The following is a 23,126-nucleotide window of genomic DNA, read 5'->3' as shown; positions in this document are numbered from 1 at the left end:
TATTTTGATCAAAGAAGGAATATATTTTCCAAAATTCAACTCCTATTTACAATTTAAATTTTTTTCATATAATTGACTTGCAACATTGTATCAGTTTTAAATGTATAACATAATGATTTGATATATGTATGTGTATTATGACTTTTTAAAAAAGTCTTTTTGCAACATGAAATCAAAGAAGACTTCGTTAGCAAGACAAATAATATATACTACAAAACTAGCCAATCATGTACAAAGTGGGGACATTTACATGCACTATTCTATGACCAGCAAGAAGCCAAGGACAGTCACTGTCTCTGTTGTTCCTTAACATGGAGCTGAAAGTCATGAGTGGCGCTACAAGGAAAGAAAAACAAAGACGCTGTGTAAGGATGATCATCTATCCAAAAAGATAAAAGAATCAAGATATAATATGTTAGAACAGTCAGAGGGCACAGTACTGCAGAAGGCACAATCACCCTTCAAAACACATAGCATTTCTCATAGCGTTACACCAGTAGTGATCATTCAAAATATAGAATTTAAGTAAAAGTAAGGTGACACTTCCAATGATGACACAAACAATAAAGAAACAGCTCTTGAGCATTTTAATCTCAGGATCCTTTTAAGTTCAAAAATTATTGAGGCCCCTAAATGACTTTTGTCTGGGTGGGTTTGTAACTGTCACTGTTTACCATGCTAGAAGTTAAAACTGAGAATCCTTAAAAATATTTAGTTATTAGGACATTTAAAAGATTGCTAATAGACCTGTTACATGATGATATTAGTAATGTATTTATAAGACTAGTTACATTTTCAAAAAACATTTAGTGAGAAGAGTGGTTTTTACATTTTGGCAAATACGCCTAACCTCTGCCTTGCAGGAGACAACTTGATGCTTGAATCTGCTTCTTCATTTAGTCTGTGGTGACACATTGTTGTAGTTGAAGTATACTATGAAAACACACTCTGACTTGTAATTGGTAAAGTAAGGGCCTCTTGGAACCCCAGAAAGGATCTCAGAGACCCCCAGGGTTCCTCATATCAAACTCTGAGAACCTCTGTTATACAATAGCTAGAAATTAACCAAAAACATACAGTACACCCAAAACCAAAAATTTTAGCCATTAATAAAATGCAGATGATCTGAATATTTGAAGAACTCTGAGATGAGTTGAGCTAATATTGTAATGAGGTCAATGCTATATCCAAATTATATCATCAGTGCAATTGCACTTAAAATTCCAGTAAACTGACTGAATTTGATAAAACTACCCTAAAACTCCTTCTGGAAAAAAAAAAGGTCAGTAAAGAACTATACTAATCTTATGAAAATGGAGTCACCAGGAGAGATATGCCCTCCTGGGTACTGAGACACATTATTATGTCAAAATCATTTTTCAAAGTATAAGCCTAGAATAGACATAGACATAAACTAGATTGACTGGATATCTCAGAAGATATCCCTTTATTATTCAAAACCTGAAATATGATAAATGTAGCAGCACAAATCAAAGGGAAAAGATAAATTGTTTACTAGTTTGTGGTGCAAAAAATCTTCATGTTATGAAGAAAAGTAAACCTGAATTTCTGCTCAAGACCACAGGTGAACATAAATCCTGATAGATTCAAGATATAAATATGTAAGACAAAGTATAATGTTTATAGGAGAAGCATAAGAGAATTATATTATTGACTTTCAAAAGCACAAACGTTAAGAAGATTTTTTAAAACATGAAAACCCCAACATTAAGGATTTTTGTTTCACAGAGGATATCCTGGATAAAGTTATCAGGAATATGGAAAATTGGAAAAAATAATTTGCATTATGTCAAAATGACAAGGTTACACTATCTAGAAAAATGAAGACAGAGTAGGAACCTTGATACAGATATGAGCAAAGAGTATGAGGAGAGAAATCACAGAACGAGTTACAGGCAAATATAAAGATGCTCAGTAAAGAAGAGCGAGAGGGGAGAGCGAGAGAGGGGAAGGAAAAAACAGAATTTCACTGTATGCTTATTCAGTTTCCAAAATTAGAAATGCCATGTTGATTGGCCTCCTACATTACTACTGAGAATGTAGAATGGTGAAAATACAGAGTATACATGCTCTGTACACCAGCAAATTGGGTCCTAAGTATTATCTCGATATCTCAAACCTATTTATAGGGAGCATATAAGAGGGTGTTCCTTGTAGCATTGCTTTTGTGGGGGAATTGGACAAGCCTGCTTATCCAAAATTGGGGAGAAAGCAGGTAAAATGATTAGATGCAAACATTGAAGCCCCAAGCAGGTGTTAGATGTACACATTGCAGTGTAAATGGAATTTTAAATAATATTGAGTGAATAAAGCAAAAAACCAAAAACCCATGATGAACCCTCTATCATAATTCCATTTGGACACATTAAAAATATAGTGCATGAGACTATGCTACACATGCTGGCCCACAGAGCAAGCCTCGGTAAATTTTTAAAAATTGAAATCATATCGAACATCTTTTTCACCCACAAGGCTATAAGAGTAGAAATCAACTACAAGAAAAAAAAAACTGCAAAAACCACAAACATGTGGAAGCTAAACAACAGGCTACTAAACTACCAGTGGATCACTGAAGAAATCAAAGAGGAAATAAAAACATACTAGAGACAATTTCTTGAAAAGGTACAGTTTGCCAAGACTAAGTTCAGACCTCTGAACTCCTTGTCTCTGGGAAGGGCCCCCTCATAGCTGCACCTGCTCGTAGTTTGTCTAGTGCATTGTCTCTAAGTTTCCCCCACAGTAGGGCTCAGCCTGGAAATCGAAGGACTCAGAATCATCGGGACAGTGAGGAAATTCCCCAGAGTGAGGATGCTCTTTGGAGACAGGAAGATTGCATTTATGACCTGAAAAACAAATCTGAACGCCTAAGCACTCGACCCAGAAACCAAGACACTGGCATCAACTGCCTCCTGGGCTTCACCTCTCCCTTTACTCAGCACTTTCCTTCCCACCCAAGTAGTTCTCAGTTCTCCCCCTCCTCTCCATCCGTTTTCCATCTCCTCTCTCCTGGACCACAGCCTCCGGCTCCTCCCATGTCCACTCCACTGCTCCCACTCCAATCTGGCTTCCAGGGAGAATCTTCTTAAATTTGTACAAGGTATGTAGTTATCAGATCCAAGGTTCAAATCCCTGCTTCCACTGTGTCTTTGAGAAAGAACTTTTCAGTGCCAAGCCTCCTCACCCCAACTGAAAATGAGAGTACCCAGAGAACTGCCTTTGGTGGGTCCATGAGGATTCACGTAAAGGGCTCAGAATTACCTAATAAATGTTGTTATCACTGACTTTGCGACTGTGTTCCTTCTTCTGAGCTGGCTTGTTGTCATCCTTCTGCACCAGATGACACCAATTGGCCCCATTCTGAACTCATGGTCTCTGACCCCAGTGGGGCACTTGGTACCTCTGGTAACCACACAAAACAGTGTCCCCTAGAAGGCTGATCTCCTCCAGCCCCTGCCTCATCCCTGCAGTCCACCTTCCCACCTCCCGCTTGGTGGAATGGCCATGGTTCTTGAGGCTGAGATCTCTGAAATCCTCTGACAGATGGGCAGAATTCTGTCTCCTCTGGTCTCATGTAGGATGAATTGTACACAGGTGCTAAGCAAAATCACACACATCACAGAAGTGCACCCTGCTCACACCTGCCTCCCTCAGCACCTCCCCTCCAGCTTAGCAGTTGCCCCAGACTAGGACACAGCGACAGAGACATGATACACCTAGAGCAAGATTTCCCAACCTCAGCTCTGGGGATATTTGGTGTCATATCATTCTTTGGCTCTCTTTTTCATTGTGCAGTGTTTAGCAGCATCTCTGTCCTCACCCACCAGATGCCTGTAGCATCCCCTCCACACCATAAGACATGGCAATCAAAAATGTTCCAGACATATCCAAATATGAACCGTGGGACAGAGTCACACTGGGCTGAGAAACTCTGACATATAAGCTACAAAGAGCACTTAGGCTGGATGAGAATCAGGGACACAAAATGAGCAAACTCAAAAGACCCCCAGAAACCTCTGAAGTCTAAGAAACCCTTTTTCTACCCTTCTCCCGAACTGTGACCCCATCCCCAAACTGAACAGTGCTACCCACAATTGTATTATCCTTCCTTCCTACCCTCTCCCTCCTGGTCCCCCTCTGCCTGGGCTGCTTCTTCTAATAAACAGCGAGCAGGGGAGAGCAGAAGATGCTCTCCTTCTTGTTTGATGCTGTCCAGCCACAGACAAGACCTGATACTGTGAGCTTTATCACTGCTGCAGGATTCCCAGCAGGCTGTCCCCAGGAGCCTCTCCATGAAACCAACCTGAAAGGGCAGTCCTCAGGGCCTGGAGAGGCTGGAGGGACCTCAGGGGGCCTTCAGGGATCTGCAGTCCCTATTTACTCCTCCAGCTATCCACATGCAACAAAGACTCCCTGCTGCTTCTCTCTGCCCAGAGAGACACCAGCCCCTGCTGAGGGCTGAGAAGCTCTCGGTCTTGGGGGAGATAGGGCTGGATACAGATGCCCTCAACCTCCTGGGGTCAAGGTAGGGTCAGAGGGAAGGCAGGAGCTGGAAGAGCCCAGAGTGGGAATCCAGTGCTGAGCCCTCGGGTGAGGGCAGCTGGAAAGCTTCCCAAGTAAGTGTAATTTTGAGCTGGGTCTTAGAGAATGGTGCCTCTTGGGTAATATGAGCACTCAGTGTTTTCCAGCCATGCTGAGTAGCCCAACTTCTCCTCTCCGTCAATTTCTACCCTATCCCTGTTGTCCTGGTGATTCAAACCATAAGTCTGACATTACCTTACAGCTCCCTGTGATAATTCATAAATATTTGGTCTTTTTGTCTTTGTCCCTGGTTCCTGATACTCAGCTCCTGAAACTGTTAGTATCTCAGGAGCAATATGAGTGTCTTCTTTATGGTGATGAAATGATTAGTGGGCCCTTAGGTAGCTTCAAGATGGGGGCTGGTCTCCAGAAAGACCAAAGCATGATTTAGTATTAGAACTTTCAGCTCTACTCCCTAGACCTCCAGGAGAGGAGAGGAGAGGGCTAGAGGTTGAGTCAATCACCAGTGGCCAAAGATTTAATCAGCCATGGCTCTGGGATGAAAACTCCATTAAAAACTCCTCAAACAACAGGATTTGGAAAGCTTCCAGGTTGGTGACCACATGGAAGTGCTGGGAGAACGGTGCATCCGGAGAGGGCAAGGAAGCGTTTCACTCCTTCCCCAACCCCTCGTCCTGTGAATCTCTTCCACCTGGCTATTCCTGGGTTGCATCTTCTGTAATGAACTAGAAACAGCAGGTAAAGCACTTTCTTGAGTTCTGTGAGCCATTTACACCAAGTGTGGAGCCTGAAAGGGGGTGAGTTGTGTAAAATTCCAAATTTGTATCCAATTCGGACGGAAGTGTGGGTACCCCAGGCACCCAATACCTGTGACTGGTGTTGAAGTCGGAGCCGTCTTGTGGGACTGAGCCCCTCCCCTGTGGAATCTGATATTAACTCCAGGTAGTTAGTGTCAGAATTGAACTGAACTGTAGGACACCCAGCTGGTGTCCAGAGAGAACTGATCTGTGGTGTGGCAAGAAGCCACATAGTTGGTGTAATAAGAGTTATGAGTAAAAACAGTTGACCCTCTCTCCCTCTGTCTACTCTGCAACGTTGTTCATTCTCCCTCTGTAAACAGCTTCAATTCTGGACACTCAGTTCAGTCCAGGGTGCCCATACTTACCTCTCTCCACCTCTCCCTACCCATGTCTGGGTCGCCACACACCCCCCTGTGCCCTCAGCAGCTACTGGAGGTTAGTAGGAATTTGAAGGAGGGGGAAAACGAGGCAGCTTAATGGGTACAGGGTTTATTCTGGGATGATGAAAATGTTTCAGAACTTGATACAAGTGGTGGTTGTACAACACTGTGAATGTACTAAATGGCACTGAATTGTTCACTTTCATTTTATGCTATATGAATTTCACCTCAATTTTTAAAAATTATATGTTTCAGATGGGAATATTTGAGACAGTTTGTGACTCAGGCAGAGATGGGGCTTCCTAACTTAGGGAGCCGGATCCTCAGATGCAGGGAGCGCTCGGCTTGAAAATGGGAGCTACAAATGGTGTGTGTATGGGGGGGACACTGAAGCTAGGGGTCTTCAGGACAGTGTTATGGGAATTGGAACTGGGAGTGGACCGAGGAATAAGGGTTCAGGTTTGAGATGACGAATTTATCGTAGTTCATTGGTGCCCCTTTCGTGAGGGGTGAAGTCGGCGGGCCATCAGCAGCCCTCCCACCAGGAGCTGAGCTCTGCATGTCACACCTCACTTCAGGCACAGCTTCCATGCAGGGAGCCAACCTCTCAGCAGTGACTGAATTCATCCTCATCGGCTTCTCCACCTTCCCCCACCTCCAGCTGATGTTCTTCCTGCTCTTCCTGCTCATGTACCTGTTCACGCTGCTGGGCAACCTGCTCATCATGGCCACCATCTGGAGGGAGTGCAGCCTCCACACCCCCATGTACCTCTTCCTGTGCGCCCTCTCCATCTCTGAGATCCTCTGCACCTTTGCCATCATCCCGCGCATGCTGGCCGACCTGCTCTCCACCCACCGCTCCATCTCCTTCATGGCCTGTGCCAGCCGGATGTTCTTCTCCTTCAAGTTCGGATTCACCCACTCCTTCCTGCTCACCGTCATGGGCTATGACCGCTATGTGGCCATCTGCCACCCCCGCGCTACAAGGTGCTCACGGAGCTGAAACCCTCTGGGCACTGGCGGCTCTTTCTCCTGAGTGTGCCACGTCTTCACCTGGTTTATCATATTCTGACCTTGCCCACTTGACTCTGATGTGGGTGGACCTGCCAGGAGGCTAGGCCTGCCCCTGTGGAGGCTGTAGAGATTCTGCAGGGAGGGTGCACCTAATGCCTCAAATCAGTGTTGTGAGGAGGGGGCCTTGGGTTCTCCCTAGGGTCCTACCAGTGTCAGGAGGACTGTCTCTCCCCCACTCTCCTGCTCAGTAGTTCTGCCAGGAGCCCATCCTTCAAGTTCTCAGTCACCTGAGGACACACCCCAGGGAAATTCTGGACAGGATCAAGAGAGGGCCAGGAGAGGGGCTCTAGACCCGCTGGGTGGTGCATTCTGCATGTGGGAGGATGGTCCATGTGGTGACACAAAGGCCTCAGGATATCTGCCCACTGGCATCACCATATTGCCTGAGATTCCACCATTATAAATGTCCCTGGGTTAATAGGACACTTCCACCTATGAGTAGGGGAGGAGGAACATGGCAGAGGGAAAGGCACAGCTTGGTGGCATGGCAGACCTGGATGCCTTCTGATACAGGAAAAATGGGGCGCTAGAGGATGGCCATGTCCCAGGTGTCAGGCACGTCCCTGGGACACACCGTGCCAAGTGAGGGTCCTTGGCTCTGTGCAGGAAAGAATTCAAAAGCGAGCCATAGTTGAGTGAAGGTAGATTTATTCAGAAAAATACATTCTCCATAGACAGAGCGTGGGCCATTTCAGAAGGGAAGAGAGAGAGACCAAGCCCTAGAAGACACACATTCCGTAGGCAGAATGCAGGCCACCTTGAGAGGGAGAGGTGGCCCCAGAGCTCGCGGTGTCGTTCAGGAAGGTGAGATCGGCCACAAGGAGTGGGGTTGTCAGCTTTTATGGGCTCATAATGTAACAAGTGGGAGGATTATTCCAACTTTGGGGAAGGGGCCAGCATTCCCAGGAACTGGGCCATCACCCACCTTTTCACCTTTATGCTCAGCATTGAAACTATCACGGCGCCTGTGAGAGTGTCATGCAGCGTGCTCTTGTATTACAATGAGCACACAGCGAAGTGAAGGGCCTGCTGGGAGTTGACTCTTTTGCCATCTTGGTGCTAGTGGCTGTGTCATTCTTTTAATGGTTGTGCCCTGCCCCCTTTCCTCCTGTCTCACGTCCAGCTCTTGCCCTCTTTGAGCCTCCGTTTGCTCTCCTGTTATGTGGGTGTCTTCCCTCCTGCCATCACTTGGTTCTTTCTGCCTGATCCCAGGGTGCTGGCCCAGAGCACTGAGGGGAGGGTACTGTATTATCTTACTGGCAGAACATGTGGCACACAGTGGGTTTACTTTACGTAGAGCACCTGACACACAGAAAGGATTTTATGTACACTACCTGGCACACAGTAGGCATGCTTTATGTAGAACACCTGGGATATGTAGACAGGATTTGTGTAAAGTATCCAGCATATAGTAGGTACACTTTATGCAGAGTACCTGGCACATAGTAGGTATGCTTTATGTAAAGTACTTTGCACAGAGTAGGTTTACTTTATGTAGAGCATGTGACACCGAATAGGTGTGCTTTATATAGGGCATCTGGTGCACAATAGGCATACTTTATGTAGTGCACCCAGCACACAGTAAGTGTGCTTTACACAGAATATCCAGCACTTAGTAGGTGTCCCTTAGGTAGAGCACCTGGCACTTAGTGGGCATCTTGTGGAGCATCCCCAGCACACAGTAGGCATGCTTAATATAGAACACGAGATGTAGAGTAGACAGGATTTATGCACAGTACTTGGCACACAGTGGATGCACTTTCTTTAGCATACTTGGAACATAGTAGGTACTCTTTTTATAGAGTTCCTGAACACTAAAAGATGCATTTTGAGGTACCTAGCACACAGTAGGCACTCTTTACATATAGTTCTCTACCCAGAGTAGATTTACTTCATGTGGAGTATGGGCACACACTAGAACGAGTACACCAGCCCCTTTCCTTCTCTCCGCCTTTTTTGGGGGGATCCTGATCCTTCCCACCTTCCTGTGGAACCCTCCTCTGTCCTCTAAGACGCTCATCCAACAACCAATTCCCCAGATGAAAAGACTGAGCCCAGAAAGGGTCAGCACAGATAATAGTCAGAGCAAGGGCGAGGCAGAACTCCACTCAGGATCTCCCAGCTCTGCCCTCCCCTGCCTGGACCCTTTTCTCTCACAGCCCCTCACACAGCCTTACCCCTTGCCCCTCCAGTTGCCCTGTTCTACCTGGGCCCTTTATCCTCTGAACTGGTGTGGGTAATCCACAGCTACGCTGGTTTATCCAGTCCTGCTCCCAGCAGTCAAATCTCAACCCAGGCCCTGGGCTTCTTGGAAGCAGGACTTGAACTCCTGCACAGTGTTTACCCCAGAGATCGGAGGCTTCATGTCTCTGAGGTTCCTGATTCTGTGTCAAGAAATGGTGCGTGACACTTTCCTGGCTCATGTGTGGAGAGGAGCCCCAGAGATGTTTGGCCTGCTCAGCTGGCACCGGAATGTTCACGCTTACCTGCTGCACCTTGGCCTTGGAAGTGCAGGGCCAGGTCTAAACTTGGTGACCCAGAGTCACATTTGCCCCAACTTGCCCCTGGCTGAGCCCTGAGGATCCACCTTCCACACTGCGTGACCCTGGGCTGGTTCACAGGCCTCTCTCAGTAACACTACCCCCATCCCCGCCCTACCCATGGATTTGGGCAGCTACCGGATGGGGTGGAGGTAAGCAGGCTGCTGGGATTGGCTGGCTTAGTCCGGCCCCTGGCAGCTTCCCCTAGATCAGGGGCCAGGGGCAAGGACATCCCAGGAGGAGGGGAGAGGAAGTTGTGCAGGAAGAGCTGCTCCTGACAGAAGGTACCAGGCTGGGGGGCAAGGGGCTGGGGGTCCTGGCCTGGGGTGAGAATGCTGCCCAAGGCAGGGTGGCTCCAGGGAATGAGCTGGCCTGGGAGATGACTAGATCCCAGTGGGTAACTAACACTCTCTGTCTCTGTCTCTCTCCCTTGTCCTCTGGATTTCCCTGGGCCTCCCTCTGCTCTCTGGGTCCCTGTCGGCCCATCTCTGAGCTCTTCTTGTCCCATCCCCAGCACTCACTATCCCTGCCCCTCACTCCCTCCTTCCTCTCCTGCTATCTGTCTCTGCCTCACCCTCCCCACCCGCCCCTGTCCTCACCCCCAATCCTGTCCACCCCACAGAATGCTGCAGCTGAGCCTGTCCTGGCTGGGTCTCGGGCCGGTGGCAGCCTCCCCATGGCTGCTGCTGCTGCTGGCTGCAGTCTCCTGGCTCCTGGCCCGCGTCCTGGCCTGGACCTATGCCTGCTATGACAATGCTCGCCGCCTCCGGTGTTTCCCGCAGCCCCCGAAACGGAACTGGTTCTTGGGTCACCTGGGCCTGGTGAGTGTGGGCAGCAGAGTAGGTCTGGGGATCAGGGAGAGGTCAGGAATGGGGCTCAGGGGTTGGGCTGGGATCTAGGAGAGCAGAGAAGCAAGGGAGGCCAAGGGGAGCCCCCTCTTTCATCACTCATTCATTCCTTTCTCACCTCCTGTCTTTCCACCTCTAGCTGCTTTGGGATCCATTTCCTGCCTCTCTTCCACACAGCAGTGCACCTCTGAGGTCGGGCTGCACAGAGGCCGGTCCCCTGGCCTTCCCAGTCTCCGTGCCGGCTCTGGGGCCTCTTCAAGGGCTCTGTCCAGGGTCTGCTCTGCATGTGGCCCATTTCCTTGTGTCTTCTCCTTCTGGGCTACAGCTTCTCCAGAGGAATCAGCTATTACCTCTCCATACCCACTTACAGGGTCCCAGCTCCTCATCTCCTCCCCTTCCCAGGACATCTTCCTCTTATCTCCCCCCAAGATGTCCCGGTGGCCCATTGCCCAATCTGATAAAGTTGGCCACTCATTTCCCCTTTCAGAAGCCTTCTTAGACCCTCCTCCCCCACCCATCCCCAGCCACGTACCATAGACCTTGACCTTTGATTTGGCCCTGCTCATGGTTAGTTAAATAGTTAACTGTCCAATTACTTATTACCCACCTTTCTAATCTGATGGAAGCTCTGGGGTAAGGATACTACAGTGCCCAGTTCAGGGCTGGTGTACAGGAGACACTCAATATAAATGTTTGATGACTGAGGTGATGAACTTGCCGTCACCGCTCTCAGGGAAGGTCACAGGGGTGGGCATTCAGGTCCTGTGACCTCTCAGACCAGCTGAGAGATGAGCACAGCTTCCTTTCCTGCCTGGGGTGAGAACTGCAACTTGGGGGAGGACTCACTGCAATTTTACTGTTCACTACAGCAAAGTTCAGAACAGGAGGAAGGTGTAGCTCAGTTGTAGAGTGTGTGTTTAACATGCACAAGGTCCTGGGTTCAAACCCCAGTACCTCTATTAAAATGAACAAATAAATCAAATAAGCCTCATTACCTCCCATCCAAACAACTCCTCCCCCAAAACCAGAGCACGGGTGCTCTCAAACTCACCACGAGGGTTTCCTGAGATTCCGGATCTTGAAATGGCCTCAGTCAGCCCTGGGGGCTGCAGGAAAGTTACACAGTTACTGCAGTTCTGCCTTCCCCTTCAAGGGCTCAGCCATGGGGGCTGATCTTGGTCAATTTTCCTTCCTCCAGCCCGTCTTGCTGTGTGACCTCGGCTGAGTCACTTTCCCTCTCTGGACCAGTCTCATCAAGTGCTTTGAATCCTCACCTCAGGGGCCTCTCCCCTCGGGGAGAGGGGAGCAAGTCACAGAGGTGAAAAGTGACTTATGTTCACCTGCTGAGAGCACCTGGGGGTATTTGGCAAGCTTGGACAGGGCATCCTGAGGGACTGGAGAGAATGCTTCCCCAAGAGGTAACCCGCCCTCCTTCCCCTATGGGGGGACCTGGCCTCAGTTCCTTCATCTGTAAATGGCACAGTTAAGGGGCATGTCCACAGGACGCAGAGAAATAGACAGGACGCCCTGTGCAGAGAGCATGGCCAGCCGAGGGGGTTGGTAGGTCAGAGCTGCTCTCCTGATGGATGCGCAGAGTTCCTGTCTGTCCCTGGGAGTCTGTCAGGGTTGGAAGGTCCCAGGACTGGAGACCCTTTACTATGCAAGGAACTGGAGACCATGTGGACCAGCCAGAACATGAAAGAATATGCGCCCAAAACCCAGGGACAAGTCCTGAGGCCACCCCGCTACGCACGGCCCTCCCCATAGAGATCTCCTGTGGCTGCCCCTGGGGCTGGAACCACTCCCACGATGAAAAATTCTGTATTTTTGAGCCAAGTTCAGCCTCCCTGTGGGCAGAGTGCATGTCTTCTCCCAGCACCCTGGGACACACCCTTGGGAGTCGGAGAGGCCTCCAGGACCCTTCCTTTTCCAGAGGGAAGGAGCGGGAAGAAGCAGAGATTACTTCCGTCTGTGGAGAATCTGACACACCGTTCACCACAGTGGCTGCGGGGGTACCTGCTGTGGCTTCTTCTGGGAAGTGATGGCCCTTGACTTTCTTGCAGGTACAACCCACAGAGGAAGGCTTGAGGGTCTTAACTCAGCTGGTGGTCAACAACCCCCAGGGATATATGATCTGGATTGGCCCTTTCACCCCCATGGTCAGTTTCTGCCACCCTGACTTGGTTCGGAGTATCACCAATGCCTCAGGTACCCATGCACAGCTTGTGGTGGTGGGTGCGGGGGCACATCTGAGAGCTTCCAGCCCCTCTCTGCCAAATTCTATGTGGCCCTACAAGACCCCAGCCCCTCCTCCCTTTTTCTCTCAGCCACCTTCCTCTTTCCTTCACCAACCCCCTCCCACTACCTCCTCCCTCCTCCCACCCTGGTGTCCCCTGGTGTCCTGGGTGAACGATGCCCCCAGTCTTGAGGAAACACATCTGGACAGAGAAGTCCCTGACCTGGTGTGGTCAGGAATTGAGCAGAGGGAGACGGGCTGTGGCAACCCAGAGGAGAAGCAAGTTTCTCTGCTAGGGTGTGCTGGAAGGCTTCCTGGAGGAGGAGTTGCTGGAACTGGATTTGGAACGATGAACAGAATTCTTTTAAAGAAGAGAGTAGAGTGATGTAGTAGGTATCGATAGCCTCTCAGGTCCCCTGCCTGCCTGCCCCAGTCCCACTTGTCCCCAGACGATGAGTAATGAAGGCTTGTGGCTGCTGGAGGATCTGGGCTGTTATTTCCATGACATCCACCTGTGGTGGGTTGGTTTCTTTCACCCTGTCCCATGGTTCAACCAGTTCTAGTTCAGTGTCTTCTTTTTCCAGTCCCCAGGAATCTCCCTGAGGACGCTGCACCCAACCCTGACTCCCTTCCCTTGCCCTCTGCCCCTCCCACCCCCAGACAGACCAGGCAACAGGGAAACAGGTAGCATCTACAGAGACTTTGGCTCCAACACCAAAATGCTGGGTGCCTCTGGGAAGGTCCCTGGCTCTCTCTGGCTGCTGAAATCTCTTTCAGCTGTTAGTGGTGGAAATCTAACCCTGTGTGGTCTAAGCAAAGAAAGGGAATAAATTGACTGCAAAATCCAAGGAGGGTTGTCTTCAGGCACAGCTGTATCCAGGTCTCAAACAATGTCATCAGAAATCTGTCTTTACCTTTTTGTTCTGTGTTCATCTGTGATGGCTTCACTCTCATCCTGGTAATGATGAAACCCCAAAACTCAACCTTCATGGAAAAGTGACCTCATTCCAACAGTTCCAGGAAAAGCTGCTGGATCTCCTTTAATGTTTCCTCGCTTGAGTCATAGAAGTGATTCCTGAGTCACTGAGACTCTGGGTGCCCAGTCTTGGCAGGCATAGGTGGTGTCCTGGGTCCCGTGAAGGTGTTGGTAGAGTGCTGGGGTATGCTTGGGCGATTAGAACATGTTGGGCTGTGTAGGCGCTGTGTCAAGGCACGCTGGGGCAGGTTGTGTCATGTTGGGGGTGTCTAGCACACAGGGTTGTTTCTATGGCTCTGCATTTGCTCTGCTCTGTGTTGCAGCCTGTCCTGTCCCCTGTCCCTCACCGTCTCCTCCTGGCTTCCTATGCTCATGGCCACATTCCTACTATGCTGGGCTTGGAGTGGGAATGCAGACTCCTGGCTGGGAGCATTTACCATTCTCCTTCAATGTCCCTCTCCTCCCCTTCTCCATGGTCCGTGATGGTCCTCATTCTCATCAGCTACTGTTGCACCCAAGGACATGGTCTTCTACAACTTTATGAAGCCCTGGCTGGGTGAGTAACTGTGAGTCAAAGGGGTTGAGGACAATCTCGGGTGCCCAGGGAAAGGGGCAGCCCTTGCTCACTCCCCGTGGCTTTCCATGCTAGGGGATGGGCTCCTGCTGAGTGCCGGTGACAAGTGGAGTAGACACCGTCGCATGCTGACACCTGCCTTCCATTTCAACATCCTGAAGTCCTATGTGAAGATTTTCAACGACAGCGCGAAGGTCATGCACGTGAGTCTTTTCAACACACAGTCCTGGCTGGAGATTCGGGGACGATGAAGACTGAGACATCAATGCAGGAATTCTGGCCCTTCTTGGTGGCTTTGAAGGCATTTAGCTTCCTTTCTGAGCCTCGGTTTCCTTGGTTGTAAATGGATAATGTGATCCCCGCCTTGCAGGATGGTTAAGATGATGTAATGGAGTCATGACCCTGGCACACAGGTGCTCAGTGTTAATTTCTATGTTTCCGTCCCAAAGCCTTTCAGTCTTGAGACAGGGATCATGAAGATTGTGGATATTGTGTATCAGTTATTCAGGAGTAACAGGTCATTTCAAAACAACAAGGAATTAGTATTGACAAGAAGTCTGTGAGTCAGGTGACTAGTTCTTCTGGATGTAGGAGGGGTCACTCATGTATCTGTGATCAGCTGTGGGTCAGAGAGGAAGCTTAGCTGATCTGAGGTGAGTCCTCTTATGTGTTTGGGGCTTGGCTGGCTGCAGGCTGATCTGGGATGGCCTCACCTGGGGCAACTGGACCTCCTTTCATGTGATTGTCTCCCTTTAGAAGGCATCTCAGTCTTGCTCACACGGCAGAGGCAGGTTTCCAAGAGGCTGAGAGAAAGCTGCAATGCTCCTTGAGGTCTAGCATTGGGATAATCACCCCATCACTGTCACCACAGTCTACTGGCCAAAGCAAGTCCCAGGCCAGCTCAGAAACAAAGGGTGGTGAAATAGACTCCAGCCCCTAGTTTAAGTTGCTGAAAAAATCACATTGTGAAGGGTTTGGATATATACATAGGGAAGTGAAGAATTGGAGGTAAGAATTTTGTGAAGGATTTTGTGAAGTGCCTGTGAAGTGAAGTAACAAGAGAGCTTGTTACTCTTTTGTGAATTCTACTGAAGACATGATACTTGTGGGGTTAGGGACAAAGGACAGTTTATTTATTTATGAGGACATAAATTTCCTAATCAATTTATAACAGTGATGGTGATGAAAGCTAACATTTGTTGCATACTTACTTCGTGCAATAAGTTGACCAAGGGTTCACAAAGTGTAGGAGGCAGAGCCAGAATTAAACCCAGATCTCCTGACTCCCAGGCATGGAGACTTGATGTCCTGATGATAACAGCCTTGACTCCCACCCAAGCCTGGACTTCCCTGGGGATAGGTGCCCGAGACCAGGAGGCAGGGTCTTGGGTGTCCATCTTGGTGGTTGGTGTTGAGGAGAGGCTCAAAGGAGGTAGTTCCCAGCCCCAGCTCTGTCCTGTTCTCTGTCCAGGCCAAGTGGCAGTGCCTGGTCACTGAGGGCCACACCTGTCTGGACATGTTTGAACACATCAGCCTCATGACCCTGGACAGTCTGCAGAAATGCGTCTTCAGCTTCAACAGCAATTGCCAAGAGTGAGTCTTGACCCAGGGCCTGGGAACATGAGCCATTGACCCAAGGGAGTAGATTAGGGAGGGAGGACTGACCAGGATGATCAGAAAGACCTTCCTGGAAGAGGTGGGTCAGAGCTGAACATAGAAAGACAAGGAGAGGAAAGAGAGCGATCTTTTCAGGTAGGTAGAAATGTTTGATAAGGGCCAGGAGGCTAGGGCGAGCAAGGTGTGTGGAACAGTGAGGAGACACCTTGGATGTGGGGTTTGAGGAGTGCCAGACAAAGAGGACATGAACTTTATCCTGAGGTTTCCAGGGAGCCATGAAAGGTGTTTGTGCAGATGAGGGTTGCGGTCAAAGGTGAGGTTGGACATCTGACTTGACAGATAGCCAACTGTCATATAGACACTGGATGGTATTGACAATGGATGTAAGGAGACTAGGAGAGGGGCTAGGCCCATTGGCCAGTTGGAAGAGGATAAGGTCTGAGCTGTGTGGACACTTCTGGAGGCACAGATGGTGGGTAAGAGAGAGAGGAGACAAGCGTGGAATCTAAGCTGTGCTCTGGGTGCCTGGGGCATGCAGGCAGCTCACAGAGATGGGATGTAGGGAGAGGAGAGTCTGGAGAGTCACATCCGCTGGCTCCTACCCACTCTATCTGTGCACTATCTGTTCTTGGAGACTCAGTGTCCTGATGGAGGTAGCTCCCAGCTTCCTGGCTTCAGGTGTTTTAAGTTGTTGCCTCCCTTCGTGCTCTCATGCTGCAGGAAGCCCAGTGAATATATTACTGCTATCCTGGAGCTCAGTGCCCTTGTGGAAAAACGGAACCAGCAGCTCTTCCAGTACAGGGACTTCGTGTACTACCTCACCCCCAATGGGCAGCGCTTCCGCAGGGCCTGCCGCCAGGTACACGACTTCACAGATGCAGTCATCCGGGAGCGGCGCCGCACCCTCCCCGATCAGGGTGCTGATGACTTCCTCAAGGCGAAGGCTAAAACCAAGACTTTGGACTTCATTGATGTGCTCCTGCTGACCAAGGTAGGCTGCACTGGTTTCTGAGTTCAAGAAGTAGAATGGACCTTGGTTTGTTCAAAGTGCTTGGACTTGATGCAGAGGGTACTGGGCAGCCATGGAAGGTACTTCAGGAAGAGAGGCATGGGTTAGGGATAAGGTTTAGAGATGACTGTGTGGAATGCAGCCTGCAGGGGATTACTATGGCTGAAGCAGCAAACGGCCTAAGATTTTGCTCTACATCCATGTTTTTAAATTAGTCTACCATGGTGGTAGATTCTCTGTGTGTGTGTGTGTTTGTGTGTGTGTGTGTGTGTGTGTAGATATAGAACCCTGGCTCAGAGCAGCCTATTTATTACTCACAGCAGTAACAGTAGCCGGAGTAGAATGGTGGCTCCCGTTCCCCATTCCCAGACTCCTCTGAGGGCTCCATGGTGCTTTCACCTGTACCTGCAGACATGCTTGCACCACAGGAGAAGTACCTCCAAATTTGAATTGTAGAACTTATGTAGGACAGACAATACATCTGCCCCTTCTTTCCTGTGGAGGGAAAGGAGAAGGACAAAAAGTGTTAGATGAAACAGAGAAAGAGAGAGAGAGAGAGAGAGTCATGGTTCTAGGATTTAAACAAATCCTCTTCAGTGAGAAGGCAAAGTTTATAGGTTCTGCAGGTTTATAACCCATTCCGTATCTCCAGGACAGATAGGGAATCTCTGGATTTACTATCTTAGCATGTGGCTTTGGGGCAATGTTCAATCTCTAGCCTTTAAGACAAGTTACTATTCAATCATCCTGTAATCCAGGTGGCGAGTAACTTTTTTCCTCAGAAATCCCTCATCCTGTAGAAATACGAACATATTTATGGATCATTGATTTTGTTCACTAGGGACAATTCAGGAGGCAGGAAGGCCAAGGAAGAGGCCTGGGGGTGGCGCCTCTAGTGATAGTGAGCAAGGGACGTCTAGGAGTTCAGGGTGGACTTGGGTTTCTGGGTGGTTGTTGGTGCTTCAGAGAATGGCTCAGTTGAGATGCAGGGACCCTCAGAGCTAGTGTGATTCTGGGGATTTTGCTTTCTCTCCAGGATGAAGATGGGAAGGGGTTGTCAGACGAAGATATCCGAGCTGAAGCTGACACCTTCATGTTTGAGGGTGAGGGTCCCAGTGTGGGACTACAGAAGGGGCAGGGGTCTCTCCATCCCAGGGGTTTGGTGGGTGGACCCTGGACCACCCCATCCCTCCCCATAGTCCCCATGGGCCTTAATGTAAGGCTGCTGTCCATCCTCTGGTGCTGAATTAGTCGAGAGACCCAAGCCTGTCTGGCTACTCCTCAGGCCATGACACCACAGCCAGTGGCCTCTCCTGGGTCCTCTACAACCTTGCAAAGCACCCTAAATACCAGGAGCGCTGCCGGCAGGAGGTGAAAGAACTCCTGAAGGATCGTGAGCCTAAAGAGATTGAATGGTGAGTGCAAGTCCTCATGGACTTTTTCTGAGCCACTCATGGGCTCTGCTCCCCGATTGGGGAAGAGGGAAAATCTTTTTGTTGATTCTGTCATTATTGCTTAGTGGGAATAAGAGCAGAGCCCAGAGGCAGGGTCTGGTACCCAGCATGCATAGCAGGGGAAAGTTTGCAGGGTTTGGGACAGAAAGACTTGAACTTCTGAGAGAATTAGTGACAATGTGTGAAGGCAGATGATGCCACGTAGCCCATATTCAGAAAAGCAACTTCCTTCCACTGCCTTACTTTGCTTTCTGAAATCACACGTTTTTAAACATCTTCACTCCCTAAGTGTTTTCTCATCTCCTGCCCCCTAATTCCTCATGTTATTTAGTCCAGGATTCACAGGGAACAGCTGGGGATTAAAGGCATTCAACTCTAGCCCAGGAACACCTGCAGCTTCATCCATCCAGTCCCCATTCAGTAAACACTGCCACATTGCTTCCTCATCCCCAATTCTATGCCATCTCCAATTCTTCTCAGCTCCTTTCTGTGCCCTGGAGACTCAGAAAGGACCTAGACCCAGCCTTTGCCTTCTAGGAGCTCCCAGCCTGGTGGAGGAATAGTCCAAGTTCCAGACACTCCCAGTCCACAAGGGCAAGGATGGGGTTGAGAGTAAGAGAGGTGACATAGAGGGTGGACAAAAGTGCCTCAGGTGGGACCCTGAAAAATAACCAATAGATATTTTGGTGCAGTTGATGTGCAGTTAGGTGAAAAAAACAGCTGGGCAAAAATGAAGAGGTGGAGGAAGGCAAGAGAGAGACAGAAGAGGAGAAGAGGTTAGAGAGAAACGGGGATGAGAGAGAGAATGGAGAGAGAAGGGGAGAGGAAAGGACAGAGATAGAGGGAGAGAGAAAGGGACAGAAGGAGGAAGGAGGAAGGATGGAGGGAAGGAGGGAGAGGCTGACTCTTGGTGAGATGACGAGGCTGGAAGATAGATGGCAGCAGTGGTCGGTTGTGGAAGACTCTGAAAACAATGTCAGTAGCTTCAATTTAAACCCAAGGCCAAAGGGGAAGCAAGAGCAGTGTTTGAGCAGGAGGACAGGAGAGATCTGGCTACCGGAGAGATCTTTCTAGCACTAGTGTGGTGGACATACCGGAGAGGACAAGCTATGGAATGGGGGCCCGGGGAGGAGATTTTGAGACCTGAGGCAGTCCAGGGGCTGGAGGACGGTGAGGAGGCTTTGGACTGGACAGGTATTTTGGAGGTAGTGTCCTCCACTCCAAGCCTTTGCTCATCACAGCAGTCCCGTGAGGTGGAGAAACATTTTCACTCTTTTTAAACCAGGACTTCAAACAAAATTTTGCACTTGGTTAAAAAAGTACCAAAATGCTTATAATAAAGATGGACTCCTTTCTTAATCCCTTATATGTGGTCTCTCTCTCACTCCCCTCCCTATTAAGAGTTAAGGTCTGCATATTAAAATATATTTGAGATCTTTACCTCTTAAAATATGAGTTTTGGGAAATAATAATTTATGGATATAAATTTCTTGCCGAGTGCATATGGTTAGTGCTAAATATGGAGTCTCATATCAATAGGAAAAATAAAGACCATTTACTAAAAGCTCTTGGAACAACTGGGGAGCTACATGGAAAAAAGTTCATTCAACCTGCTTCTCATGTCTTATAAGAAAATAACACCCACATGAATCACATATTTAAAATAAAAAATAAAGGAGTGTTAAAGTCTCTGGAGGTGACCATAGGACATTATTTTATGGCTCCAGAGTAGGGAAGGCCCTTTTCTTGACACAAGTCCCAGGAGATGTACAAGAAGAGTTTGATATACTATTACATGAAAAAGATAAAGCAGTGTGTATAGTATATAGTATGCTACCATATCATTTAAAAAATATATTATATGATTGTATTTATATTTAGCAATATTTAGAATAGACAAATGTATAAAAACAGAGGGTACATTAGCATTTGCCTAGGGATGGGAAGGGAGAGTGTTAAAGGGGTGATAAATAAAGGTACAATGTTTACAATGTATAATTTTTTTTAACACAAAAAAGTACCTCTGGAAAGATAATAAAAAATAATCACCAGGCAGACTGTGAGGAGGGGAAATGAGTGCTGTTGGGCCATAGGGGTGGAGTTTTATATTTTTCCAATTTTGAACTACTTAACTGTATCAGTTCTTAAGAATTTTAATCAGTATACAAAGAGAAGGAGATTAAAGAAAAAGAATCCAGGCCCCGTACTAGATTTTATCTTCAGTGGTCATCAAAGTTTTCCAGTGAATTCTCTTATTTTCTAAGTATAAAATTACTGTCTGTCAAAAATGATACATTTACCCCCCCATTTCAAATGGCATTACTCTCCTTTTTTCCCCTGTCTAATTGCATTAGCTAGTATCTCTAGTGCTGTAATACATAAGAATAAACATTGAATCTATTTCTTTTTTTTCCTTGGTCGTTTGCCTCTTGATTTTGCTTTCTTCCCAAAAAGAATATTTTATTTTCATAAAAATTTGTAAACGTTTTCATGGTTGGCTTTTGAGTGTTGTGTTTTGCTCAGAAAAACTTCTAAAATATATGGCTAAATTTTGTCTGGTGCTTCTGTAATATCACTTGTCTTTCTTTTTTTGAAAACATTTTATTAAAGTATGATGGACCAAAAAATGTACATTTATATGTGACTTAATGAGTTTGAAGACAGTAGATCCATCTGTGATTTTGTTATGGGGAGAGAGGATCTTACAAGGCATCGGGAAGGCTGGGGGGTGGGGTCTCTGTTTTTGCTCCCTGGATAATTTTCATGGGGGTTCCTTAGGGACGACCTGACCCAGTTGCCTTTCCTGACTATGTGCATCAAGGAGAGTCTGCGGTTGCATCCTCCAGTCCCGACCGTCTCTCGTCGCTGTACCCAGGACATTGCACTCCCAGATGGTCGGGTCATCCCCAAAGGTTACCACAATGATTAGGGGAGGAGGTTCTTGCTCAGGAGGGGCCAATCAGGTGTGGAGAACATAGTCCTGACTGTTCCCTCCTCACCTACAGGTGTTATCTGCCTCATCAGTATTTTCGGGATCCACCACAACCCAACCGTGTGGCCAGACCCTGAGGTGCTGCCTCCTCCACCCCCCACCTCCCTCATCCTTGTCCACTCCCCTAGTGGGACCCAGGGGAAGGCACAGGGCCCAGGCTTGGCAAATCAGACATCATCTCCCCCCATTCTACACATACCTGCCTCTCCAGGGCCAGATGTCCTGGGAGATCCCACCCATTAGCATTGTCTTGTCCTTGCTCCTAGGTTTATGATCCCTTTCGTTTCGACCCGGAAAACATCAAGGGGAGGTCACCTTTGGCTTTTATTCCCTTCTCGGCGGGGCCCAGGTGAAGGCAGTGGGTATCTGAAGAGGGGATGGGGTGATGGAGGCGAGGGGGTCTGGGACTGAGATGGCAGGCATGACTGTGGGGGCAGAGAAGGGGGAAAATTGTAGATGGTCAGAATTGGGGCTCTCCTTCCCTCCCCTCCCCTCAAGGGTATGGGTAAGGGTCTGGGGAATGGGGGAGTGGGTCGAAGGAAGGGTCCGTGGTCTGTTGAGAACCCCATTCCCATCTGCTGGTCTAAGTTCAGGACTGGAGTCTGGGTTAGGATATGCAAGTCCACATGGGGGTCCCACAGCTAACCGAGGCACGGTTAGCCTCCTTCTCTTCTCCTGTGGGTGGGGTTGTGGGTTGTGGGCCAGATTCCTGGCGCGATGGGGCCAGGACGAGGGTGCCGGGCACAGCTAGAGCCCTGACTCCTGCCTGCAGGAACTGCATCGGGCAGTCGTTTGCCATGACTGAGATGAAGGTGGTCCTAGCGCTCACGCTGCTGCGCTTCCGCGTCCTGCCGGATAAAGAGGAGCCACGCAGGTCGCCGGAGCTGATCCTGCGCGCAGAAGGTGGACTTTGGCTGCGGGTGGAGCCACTGAGCGCAGGAGCTCAGTGACCCCACTGTCGCCAGACCACGGATTCAGTCTGACCCACCCCCCTTACCACTGCAGATTCCTTTGGGTAAAACTGCGCTTTCACTTCTCCCTGAGCCTCACCGCGAGCCTGCAGGGGGCGCTGGGGCGGTGGTCTGAGAGGCTTCAGCGGCTGGGCGTGGTTAAGTGGAGGCGGGGCTGGTGGCTCTGAGCCCAAGACCTTACCTCTCCAGCTGACCACAGGCTCTATGCTGATCGCAGGTCTTCCCAGAGCCCAAGCAGGAGCAATAAGAAGCCACAGGAGGTGTTTGAGCAGGAGAGGGATCAGGGTTAAAGATGGACTTGAGGAGTAGGAGATGCTTTTCATCGTATATTAGAGTCTGGGAGAAAAGTACTTTAAATCTGTGGTGCTCCAGATCTCCAATGAACAGAGAGGGAATAGAACAGAGACACCCATACTAAAACCCTAGCCTTCTCAGGTAAAGCCTCTAAAGTCAGCAATTGGAAAGGGGTTTTCAGACTGCCTACCAGTCCGCCATGCATATAACCGTCCCCCACCTCGTTGTCCTCCAGGTTCACAGCCTTCCCTACTGTCAACATCTGGCATCAGAGTGGTACATTTGTAACAAATGATGAACCTACATTGACACGTCATTATCACCCAAAGTCCATAGTTTACATTAGAGTTCACTCTTGGTGTTATGCATTCTGTGAATCTTGACAAATAGATAATGGCATTTATCCATTAGTATAGTACCACACAGAATATTTCACTGCCCTAAAAATGCCCTGTGGCCTGCCTATTCATCCATCCCTGTCCCCTAACCCCTGGCAACCACTGATCTTCTTACTGTCTCCATAGTTTTGCCTTTTCCAGAATATTACAGAGTTGGAATCATATAGTATGTAGCCCATGCAGATTGGCTTCTTGCCCTTAATAATATGCATTGAAGTTTCTTCCATGTCTTTCCATGGCTTGATAGCTCATTTCTTTTTAGTGTTTAATAATCTTCCATTGTCCGGATTTACCACAGTTTATCTATCCATTCACCTACTCCAATTTCTACTTAATCAGGTTCATATATTACTAAACAAAAGTAAATATTTAACTGTAATAATACCAAATACAAAAATATGGA

The 23,126-nt window shown here is 48.6% G+C and overlaps 2 protein-coding genes across 2 annotated transcripts; both read left to right on the top strand.

Moving 5' to 3' along the window:
• Positions 1–6,299: 6,299 nt before the first annotated feature.
• LOC140688543 (olfactory receptor 10H1-like) lies at positions 6,300–6,743 on the top strand. Its single transcript, XM_072948204.1, has one exon. The coding sequence runs from the start codon at positions 6,300–6,302 to the stop codon at positions 6,741–6,743; it is 444 nt and encodes a 147-aa protein (XP_072804305.1).
• Positions 6,744–9,579: 2,836 nt separating this feature from the next.
• On the top strand, positions 9,580–23,126 carry LOC140688450 (cytochrome P450 4F2-like). Its single transcript, XM_072947502.1, has 13 exons — positions 9,580–9,638; positions 9,977–10,175; positions 12,266–12,410; positions 13,917–13,970; positions 14,064–14,191; positions 15,460–15,581; positions 16,326–16,596; positions 17,651–17,717; positions 17,900–18,029; positions 20,847–20,980; positions 21,074–21,138; positions 21,327–21,409; positions 21,833–23,126. The coding sequence occupies exons 2-13, from the start codon at positions 9,978–9,980 to the stop codon at positions 22,008–22,010; spliced, it is 1,575 nt and encodes a 524-aa protein (XP_072803603.1). The 5' UTR covers positions 9,580–9,638; position 9,977; the 3' UTR covers positions 22,011–23,126.

The sequence above is a fragment of the Vicugna pacos genome, chromosome 22, assembly GCF_048564905.1.
Source record: "Vicugna pacos chromosome 22, VicPac4, whole genome shotgun sequence".
Classification (NCBI taxonomy): domain Eukaryota; kingdom Metazoa; phylum Chordata; class Mammalia; order Artiodactyla; family Camelidae; genus Vicugna; species Vicugna pacos.
The sequence above is the reverse complement of the archived record's forward strand: the minus strand, read 5'-3'. Positions and strand labels throughout refer to the sequence as shown.

What these genes read in the sequence shown, in the direction of transcription:
- LOC140688450 (XM_072947502.1), top strand. Translation starts at nt 9,978, where the DNA reads ATGCTGCAGCTGAGCCTGTCCTGGCTGGGTCTCGGGCCGGTGGCAGCC. An exon ending in ACAGCGCGAAGGTCATGCAC is followed by an intron (nt 14,192 to 15,459) that starts GTGAGTCTTTTC and finishes TTCTCTGTCCAG; the next exon opens with GCCAAGTGGCAGTGCCTGGT. An exon ending in TGACACCTTCATGTTTGAGG is followed by an intron (nt 17,718 to 17,899) that starts GTGAGGGTCCCA and finishes GCTACTCCTCAG; the next exon opens with GCCATGACACCACAGCCAGT.
- LOC140688543 (XM_072948204.1), top strand. Translation starts at nt 6,300, where the DNA reads ATGTCACACCTCACTTCAGGCACAGCTTCCATGCAGGGAGCCAACCTC.